The sequence below is a fragment of the Lineus longissimus genome, chromosome 16, assembly GCF_910592395.1.
Source record: "Lineus longissimus chromosome 16, tnLinLong1.2, whole genome shotgun sequence".
In the NCBI taxonomy this organism is placed as follows: Eukaryota; Metazoa; Nemertea; class Pilidiophora; order Heteronemertea; family Lineidae; genus Lineus; species Lineus longissimus.
The window spans coordinates 4,178,167-4,188,348 of NC_088323.1; the positions used below are offsets into that span (position 1 = coordinate 4,178,167).

A 10,182-nucleotide genomic window follows, 5' to 3' on the forward strand; every position below is an offset into this window, starting at 1 on the left:
AAGAAAGTAAAAATGAGGCTTCTGATTGAAATAATTTTTGCAGGTTTAAAAAGATAATGACTACTCACATCATGTGACCCATCATTTGGCCATAAATAACAATTACTTCCTGCTTGTTGCCTTTTCCTCGCAAATGTAACCTCATTTCACTCAAATGACCCAGTGGCTCTTGACATAAACTCACACGCTATCTACAAACTCAAGACTACTGAGCTTAAAGTAAGTTGTTAGTCTCTTGAAAACAGAGAACGGAGTGCTCACTCAGTCCTAATCACACCGGCCTTTTTTTGTTTTCAGTTTTTATTTTCTAATGTCGGATGATGGTTACATAACTCATTTATTGACATTTTACTTGTTGTCAGCAATTTGGCCTAACCACGGGCTATTGAGTTTTAAAGTTTAAATATACAGACAATAGTTTAATTATACTGACAATGTCATAATTAAACTGCATGTCTGTATATTTAAACTTTAAAACTCAATAGCCCGTGGCCTAACTACAGAATAGCCGGTGTGCAAGGGATAGTAGTCCTAGGGCTGATAGTGATAGTCCGTGTAACAATAGCCTGCATTGCTAAATGTTTTGGTTAGGGTTAGCGGTACAATAGATCATGCTGCTTAACTGGTCAAATACAATGCTACCGGACTATGACTCCAGGGGGACTATATCCGCTGTCACAGGGACAGTAGTAGCTCTGTACATTATGTACACTCTGTCCCTCTGTACATTATGTACACATTCCTATCATTTAGCATAGAGTGTCCCGAGTATTCTGCAGTTGCTCCAGCAATTTTATCAAAATTGGAATTTTTTGTGAATCAAATTTGTTTGTTGTTTGGCCTAAAGTTATGAAGTGACGAGGCCCTGATGCCAGGCCCAGTCGATTGTGAGCGGGTCATTGTCCTGCTGTAATTCACCTATTGACCCTCTTCAGACGGATGTTGCCGCATAAATGCCAATTTAATTCGACAAACTTTCTGGGACACACTCAGACACTGTATGGTAAAATTCCTTATGATAATTTTTGATTGCAGGTCACATGAAAATGTGGGGTTTATTCCTGACCACGATTCTACTTGTGATTGGGGCACAGGCAGGACCCCTATATTTCCAACCTCATGACTTCTCTCCAGACAAATACTCCAAAGAGATTGTCAACTCTGGCCAGCCCTTGGATAAAACTCTCTGTCCTGGTGGAAGATTGTCCTGCCCTAACAGTAACACATGCTGTAAACTTGCATCAGGAGAATGGGGATGCTGTCCTATGAGGGGGGTAAGTATACATGAAGTTCTCCATGGATCCATGGGGATGCTGTTCTGTGACATGAAATCTTGCATGAATCAATGGGGATGCTGTCGTATGAGGGGTGTAAGTACATGAATTCTAGCATGGATGCTCACATGCCACAAATGCTATGAAGATGGTGCAGTTTTTCCTAAAAGACTCTTTTATTCATGGCCTGTTTTGCAGGGTGTCTGTTGTCCTGATGGAGTGCATTGTTGTCCTCATGGTTTCAAATGTGAGGAGAAGGCCGGAAAATGCCAGAAAGGTTACGAAGTCTTCTCATTCTTGGAGAAAATTTTGGCCCATCCAGTAGAAAGAGCGAGTCAGATTCAGAGGAAATTGTAATGATGCAAAAAACAAAATCTTTGTTTCAGAGTGTGATTTGCCCTGATAATGAATCCGAATGCCCTGATGGCTATACTTGTTGTAGATTGGATGGGGATGACAAGTATGGATGTTGTCCTCTTCCCATGGCCGTCTGCTGCAGTGATGGCACCCATTGCTGTCCGTCTGGTTATACTTGTGATGTTTCTGCTGGAACCTGCACCAAAGGACACATTATGCTCCCATGGGTTAAGAAGGTTAAGGCCGTTGTAAAGAGTGTTATTTGCCCCGATGGACAATCTGAATGCCCCTCTGGAAACACATGCTGCAAGCTCTCCTCTGGACAGTACGGTTGTTGCCCACTCCAAAGGGCAGTCTGCTGCAGTGACGGCACCCATTGTTGCCCCGCAGGATATACATGTGATGTCTCTTCTGGAACGTGCAGTAAAGGAGCTGAGAAAATTGCCTGGTTAGAAAAGGCAATGGCTACAGTAAAGAATGTGGTATGCCCCGATGGACAGTCTGAATGCCCCACTGGAAACACATGCTGCAAGCTCTCCTCTGGACAGTACGGTTGTTGCCCACTCCCCAAGGCAGTCTGCTGCAGTGATGGCACCCATTGTTGCCCCTCAGGATATACATGTGATGTCTCTTCTGGAACTTGCAGTAAAGGAGCCGAGAAAATTGCCTGGTTAAAAAAGGCAATGGCTACAGTAAAGAATGTGGTATGCCCCGATGGACAGTCTGAATGCCCAACTGGCAGTACATGTTGTCATCTTAATAATGGACAGTACGGTTGTTGCCCATTCCCCAAGGCAGTCTGCTGCAGTGATGGCACCCATTGTTGCCCCTCAGGATATACATGTGATGTCTCTTCTGGAACTTGCAGTAAAGGAGCTGAGAAAATTGTGTTGATCAAGAAAGTGTCAGATACCGTTAAATTGGTAATCTGTCCTGATGGACAGTCTGAATGCCCCGATGGAAACACATGCTGCAAGCTCTCCTCTGGACAGTATGGTTGTTGCCCACTCCCCAAGGCAGTCTGCTGCAGTGATGGCACCCATTGTTGCCCCTCAGGATATACATGTGTTGTCTCTTCTGGAACGTGCAGTAAAGGCGCTGAGAAAATTGCCTGGTTAAAAAAGGCAATTGCTACAGTAAAGAATGTGGTATGCCCTGATGGACAGTCTGAATGCCCCTCTGGAAACACATGCTGCAAGCTCTCCTCTGGACAGTACGGTTGTTGCCCACTCCCCAAGGCAGTCTGCTGCAGTGATGGCACCCATTGTTGCCCCTCAGGATATACATGTGATGTCTCTTCTGGAACTTGCAGTAAAGGAGCTGAGAAAATTGCCTGGTTGAAAAAGACAATGGCTACAGTAAAGAATGTGGTATGCCCCGATGGACAGTCTGAATGCCCCTCTGGAAACACATGCTGCAAGCTCTCCTCTGGACAGTACGGTTGTTGCCCACTCCCAAGGGCAGTCTGCTGCAGTGATGGCACCCATTGTTGCCCCTCAGGATATACATGTGATGTCTCTTCTGGAACTTGCAGTAAAGGAGCTGAGAAAATTGCCTGGTTGAAAAAGACAATGGCTACAGTAAAGAATGTGGTATGCCCCGATGGACAGTCTGAATGCCCCTCTGGAAACACATGCTGCAAGCTCTCCTCTGGACAGTACGGTTGTTGCCCACTCCCCAAGGCAGTCTGCTGCAGTGACGGCACCCATTGTTGCCCCTCAGGATATACATGTGATGTCTCTTCTGGAGCGTGCAGTAAAGGCGCTGAGAAAATTGCCTGGTTGAAAAAGACAATGGCTACAGTAAAGAATGTGGTATGCCCCGATGGACAGTCTGAATGCCCCTCTGGAAACACATGCTGCAAGCTCTCCTCTGGACAGTACGGTTGTTGCCCACTCCCCAAGGCAGTCTGCTGCAGTGATGGCACCCATTGTTGCCCCTCAGGATATACATGTGATGTCTCTTCTGGAGCGTGCAGTAAAGGAGCTGAGAAAATTGCCTGGTTGCAGAAGAAGCCGGCTGTGGTGAAAGTGAAAGAGGTTGTCTGCCCTGATCAGCAGTCTGAATGCCCTGATGGAAGCACATGCTGCAAGCTCTCCTCTGGAGAATACGGGTGCTGTCCTCTTCCGAATGCGGTCTGTTGTAGTGATGGTGTCCACTGTTGTCCAAATGGTTATACCTGCGACTCATCAGCTGGGACCTGTGCCAAGGGAGCAATACTGATCTCATGGATGAAGAAGACTGTCGCCAAAGTCGCCCTGCCGCCAAGAATCACTTGTCCAGATGAGAGGTGGTCCTGTGGCGATGGTACGACATGCTGCAAGATGAGCGATGGTGGTTATGGATGTTGCCCTGTGATAAATGTAAGTACTTGCCTGGCTTTGTATACTGTGTCCCACCGAATTTTTGCGTCTTTTTTTTTCTGTGAGATTTTATGCTACACCTTGAACCTTTAAAAAGATTTTATCCCACATCTTGAACCTTTAAAAATTATTTCGTAATTTTGTTTTCGGATATAAAAAGAAATCTTTATTCTTCTTATTTTTAGGCAGTTTGCTGTGATGATCATATCCACTGCTGTCCCCACCATACTACATGTGACACCAAACTCGAAAGATGTGTGGCCGGTGATGGGTCATCGCAACCATGGTCGAAGAAAGCAAAGGCAGAAAATGCCATGTCCGCAGCTCCTGCTGCTGAAGGAAATGTGATGTGTCCAGATGGTATATCATATTGCCTGAGTGGGCAAACATGTTGTAAAACTGCCATGGGGCGTTGGGCTTGTTGTCCCCTCCCGAAGGTATTTATCAAATTTATCAAATTCTTAACGAATGAAGTCCTCACTGATTCATTGCTATGGCTGAAGAGGTTGATACTTCATGGCCATTGCTCCTTTATGGACATTGAATCATCACTGTAGACCTGGGTAGGGGGGGGGCACTCTGTATCTGAGTAACCAAGAGTGACGGGTCTTGAAGTATGCAGTAAGGAAGGTTCCATTGTATTTTCCAGGCTGTGTGTTGCTCTGATCATATCCACTGCTGCCCCAATGGTTACTCTTGCAACTCTGGCCAATGTAACAGGGGCATGCTGGAGATGCCGTTGATGAAGAAGGTCAAAGCGGTGCTCCGCAAAGATCACGATTGTGGCGGCAATATCACCTGCATCCAGGAGAATACTTGCTGCATGATGAAGACAGGTGCAATGGGATGCTGTCCAATACCAAACGTAAGTAGCCAATCATGATAAAATTGTGTGGCGAATATCCTCCTAAGAAATTGTATTATGCTTAACAAACCTGTATCTTACAGGAAGAATAGATAAAGATGAAGAATATGCACTGCCTGTTCCATGTGTGGAGGCTGTTTCCTGCCCGTATTTGGCATTTGTGTATACATATACATTGTTACATTTCCTGCAGGCTGTTTGTTGCCAAGATGGCCTCCACTGTTGTCCATCCGGTATGATGTGTGGGAAAGGTGACAAAAAATGTGTCAAGAAAGATGGAGCCGTTGATGAGTCATTCCCCCTAAAAAATAAACACGACCGTAAGTAAACAATTTGAATTTAATATTAGCATATTTCTTGGGGGATATTGTGATTTCTGAAAAATCACTGGATCCAACTTGTCTTTGATTGACAGCCCTGGTAAAGGTGTTTCCAAAAGTCTTCAGTTGTTAGAAGTTAGAAGTAAAACTGAAAGGTCTGTTCTACAAATTATCTCCTGTAAGCGGCCGCAACAAAGTTTACTATGCTGTCTTTGCTCAAAAACTTGCCATCAGTTTAGGTAAAGAACGATTAGATTATGCCGTGGTGGCACCAAGTGTTCTGTTGTGTAGAAGGTATGGTAGAATGGGCCTCAGGCCTCAGATTCAGAAATATCCTGGCTAGATCCCTCGCACGCCTTGTCATAACGTTCCGAACTTGGTCAGTTTGGGAGATGTCTGTTTTGAATCTCTGCTCAGAGTCTGCAGTGTGGAAAGACTTTTAGAAAGCTTCAATTCATTAATGTCTCCTCTTTTAAAAGATCAGAAAGCATTGTCCAAGCAAATATGTAGTCCGTACTCCGTTTGTGATGATGATCAAACCTGCTGTAAAAGCGGTCATGAGTGGAAATGTTGTAATCACAGAAATGTAAGTCATGGGCTTCATGTTTCGTCTGGTACTGAAAGGCCTAGTACCTCTGTTAAAATATAGAGAATTCCATGTTTTCTTGTTCATGTAGGCATAATGAAGCAAATGTTAACCACTCATGCTCAAGCTGTAACAGATGTACTGTGCCTTTGACTTTAACCAGAAGATGCTTATGTGGATCAGCACTTGGCTAACATATTCAGAAAGAAGTTATAAATATGTTTGTACCTGTAAGTTCTGAGATACACCTCAACAAGTTGGCCTACCCTGCGCAAACTTATCTGCTTTTTTAACCCTGAGCTTATTCAGTGCTCCAGCTTGTAATTCTGGAGCTCTAAGAATTCTGGTTCCATGCCAGACATTGCAGCTGTCTTAGACTTACCTTTCACCGTTCGAGCTGTAAGTGCTTTGCCAACCACCCCACACTACACCACCCCCCCTCCATCAAAAAAAGCCACACCCCACTTATGCCTGCATCCCTTCAACAAACAAGAAGTTGCTACTGTCCAAAACAAATCTAGCCAGTACAAAGCATTTGAGTAAGAAGGATGATATTCCTACAATACATTTACTAGTGACTTCGTGAGGTGGATACATTATTGTGCTTTCTATGTAACACAACTAGTGCCAGCACCAAGCCCCATTGTACTATTCAGTGGTAACTATCGACTGGTTTATTTCTTACATGTCTCTGCCATTCAATCAATTAACATGGTTGAATTATTGAAATGCTATCAGTTGTGCCTTGAAACATTGGCTTTACATGGCATTTCACATATCAAATATCTTTATCTTTCAGGCGACATGCTGTAGAGATGGAAGACACTGCTGTCCAGAAGGTTCCATCTGCAGTCATGGTGGACATTGCACCAAGAGACACATCCTCCTCCCATGACTACAGACCAGACAGATACCTTGATTTCTTCTTGAACAAATAGGTTGCCTCAAAAAATTATAATTCACTTGATTGATTCTCCATTGAAGACGAGTAGTTTTTGCACAGTGGCCCAATAGGACAGTGACATTCACTTCTTAAGTCGATTGTAGTAGTATAATCTCATATCACAACCATGACAGCACTGCTGGGTAGATCTCTGAAAATTCAACCAGGTGAATGATAATTTGGACAGTTTGTACTTGATAACTCTGGATATTTGCAAAAAATTGTAACAATTTTCACTCCAGGTCGGGCTTTTTGTAAACGTGCTATCAAAATATACAATTGTATGTGCTACCGGTATTTATATTTTAACGGCTTTTTGTGAAGAGTTTAGATACAAAATTTGCTAAAACCATTCTGGAAAAAATGACATTATTGTGGCAAGGTGTAGGTAATCGTACTTCTGATCTAAATACTAATTAGTCCCGTCCAAATCTCGAAAATCCCAAAGTAAATCATGTGAAAATGTCAAGATGTGTTTACCCGAGTGACCATTGCATCACAATGTGATTCAGGATCCTACGTCATATACAAAATATCAAGAGGTGGAGTATATTGAAAACAATTGGTGCCAGGATACCTTTTCATTTGTAACCCACCACGACAAAATCAGTCGCATATCGCGCAGAAGATGAGCCTTAAATGACACCAGGACATAATAGAAGAAATTGATGTCCTCGGATGTCACAAAAGGCAAACAACAGTGAAATGAACAACCAGTCCGTCTCACACTGTCGAGCTCTGAGCGACATGCGACTTGTTTCTCCTTATCTATATTTCTGCTTAGATTGTGTTATTCAACACCAGATGGCGAAACTTCTTCACTTGTAGCTTAATTACTTATCTGCAGTTGCCCTATAGCGAACACTGCAGTGAAGTTGATATACATTCCATGCCAAAGTTTGCCGATCGCAACTGAAATAAATGCTTTTGTAATCCAATTGGTATATATATGGATAAGATTTAAAGGACGTGTGGAGAGAGGAGGATGTACTGCCACTCATGACTACTATAGTAGTTGCAAGTCTAGATACATCCCGGGTTTTGAGCCAATCAAGATATTTTCAGTAACAATCATTGGGCAATTGCAATTCCATTCATATGCAGTTTCAGTGTGAAACATGCAGATAGGTTTTTAAAAATCATTAAAAAAACCATGTGTGTCAAATTTGGTGGACATATGGGCCCCAATAACGGTAGACATATGGGCCCCAATAATGGTAGACATATGGGCCCCAATAATGGTAGACATATGGGCCCCAATAATGGTAGACATATGGGCCCCAATATGGCAGACATATGGGCCCCAAGACAATGTTCAAATCTATACTATAGGGTTCTATCAGAGTATATGCGCAGTGATCACTCAACATTTTGTGCAAACTTGCTGATGCTGTGTATCTGTTGCTCTCTAAAAATCATGAGTGGTGGCCCCAGTATAGTGAACCCTCGACTCCTTCTTTAAGAACGAAAATCTCATTTACCACATACTTAATCAGAACTGTACATGTACGTTTTTATAAAGCTTGAGTTTTTGTAAAATTAGCACAGGGAAGATGAGTCATAATGGAGAGATGGGGGTATATATTTCATTAACTAGGATTTCATGCAAATTGTTTGATTGTTGTTTTGCCGTGGACTTGCACAGGCACTGTTCGGACTTACTTTGTATTATGACGCACTCCTCTGTGGCTATGGTAATTATGTATTTTCAAAATAAATAACTTTCAATTAATTTGTGTGTGGTGTTGTATTTGCGACCGTGCAGACCCTTTTGTTCCAGCCGGCCTCTCTATGACTAAAGATCTCCACAAGGCTAGAATGTGCGTCAAGCCAGATTGTGACTTTGTCCTCTCTATGGTGGCTAACCAGACTTGGCTTATGAGACACTCTTTACCCATAGTCTCCCTTCTAGAGCTCGTCCCGGTCGTGAGTGCAATGGGCCTTTGTCGTAAAAGACTGTCTATGTCAGAATACAAACCACAGTTTGTCCAAATGATCAACAAACCACGGCCATGAAGAGATCGCACTGATCAAAGTAATCCATGGTTTCAGGCATGAATATCGTCCTCATTTTGATAGGGCTTTTCATTCCGATAGCATGATACAGTGTGTCTTATTCATTGCCAAATCTCACCATTGTCTAAAGAGCGCATCCCTTGGTACATGGCAATGAGCCGAAACATTCGACGTTGAGAGACCCGTTCGAATGACTTGAAGGTTACCATCGCAACCTATCGGTCTCCGCAAACAGAAAGAAGGTCGGTCACAACCTTCTCGGCTGCCGTATATAGACTTCTATTGGTTCTCGTCCCCTCTCTAATTGGAAAATGTCATTACAACAACATTGATTGAACTGTTTGATTTGGCTCGAGTTCCTTTGTAACCCGTAGCAGGAGTTACGGAGCTGACTTGGATGCCTTTGATATTGCACTTGAACGTAAGCAATGCGTGGAAGGTGCAATGGAGTATACAGTTATGGTTGAATTCGCCAGGACACCGCAGAAAATGGACTTCTTTTCAGTGATGAGAAGAACAGTTTCGTTCGTGAATCCGGCATCTTCATCATAAACTTATTCCTTATAATTGGTAATGACTCGTAACAGGACTTACGGAGCCGACCTTGATGCCTTTTAAAATATTCCATTGGAACATAGGCAAGGGGTTGGAAACATTGAATAATGCGTGAAAAATGTTTTTTCTTGTCGTGTGGGCAAGGACGTTTTTCGTCGGACAACCTGCATGGTGGCGTCTTCATAAGTGCTTAGACAATCCGAAACTTCTTAACCCCTAGTACTGCAACCTGGTTAAGGCACTTGAGTAGAATATGAGAATATCCCAATGGACTGCTGCTGTTTTCTACCAAGCTGTCCTCTTCCGAACATGATAAGTTCGTGGTCTGTCCGTGCGAATTGGCAACGGAAAATACAAGCCAAGAAATGATGTTTTTGTCTTAAAAATACCAATACGGGTGGACTGGGTTTCAATGGCAAAAAGCACTGGGGACTCTGCAAATTCACTCTGGCACCAGCGTCGCGGACAACATTGAATTTAGGAAGTACAATCGGATAAAGATCACACGTTGGAAGTCTTCAGCCTGCGGCCCTGACATCGACACCCATACATACACAGTCCACACAAGATTTATTGTGAGGAAACGCATTAGCAATTCTATGAAGTCGCTTTCATATTCTTTTGAGAGCTTCTTGATCTACAGACGGCTGCCGCACAATGCACCGGCGACTGGCGATGGAAGTATGACTGCAATTGAAAGCAATGAATTGGAACAGCGTTCATGATATTACGAACTGAATCATATCTTAATGTCACAATCGAAGGACGCCGCGGGAGGACGCCCGTGATGGGTTGATTTGATTTGAAGGTTTCTTCGGCACGTGGTTCCGGTTCGCGTGACGATATTGACTTCCGGTCAAGCTTGATTTGTCTTCAGAACACAGTCATCTATTTTCGCACTCG

General features: G+C 43.4%; 1 protein-coding gene across 2 annotated transcripts; it reads left to right on the forward strand.

The window, feature by feature from the left end:
* Window positions 1-84: 84 nt before the first annotated feature.
* On the forward strand, window positions 85-8,440 carry LOC135500452 (progranulin-like). 2 transcript variants are annotated; one of them, XM_064791940.1, is made up of 8 exons: window positions 85-219; window positions 1,036-1,274; window positions 1,661-3,994; window positions 4,180-4,431; window positions 4,644-4,859; window positions 5,053-5,179; window positions 5,659-5,765; window positions 6,565-8,440. In XM_064791940.1, exons 2-8 carry the CDS (start codon window positions 1,041-1,043, stop codon window positions 6,658-6,660), a joined length of 3,366 nt encoding a protein of 1,121 aa, XP_064648010.1. In that variant the 5' UTR covers window positions 85-219; window positions 1,036-1,040; the 3' UTR covers window positions 6,661-8,440. The 2 variants fall into 2 exon arrangements, with proteins under 2 accessions (XP_064648010.1, XP_064648011.1); XM_064791941.1 differs by lacking the exon at window positions 5,659-5,765.
* Window positions 8,441-10,182: the final 1,742 nt, after the last annotated feature.

Coding starts and splice junctions, on each gene's coding strand:
- LOC135500452 (XM_064791940.1), top strand. CDS start 1,041: ATGAAAATGTGGGGTTTATTCCTGACCACGATTCTACTTGTGATTGGG. Junction 4,432..4,643: donor CTTGTTGTCCCCTCCCGAAG/GTATTTATCAAA, acceptor TGTATTTTCCAG/GCTGTGTGTTGCTCTGATCA. Junction 4,860..5,052: donor GATGCTGTCCAATACCAAAC/GTAAGTAGCCAA, acceptor CATTTCCTGCAG/GCTGTTTGTTGCCAAGATGG.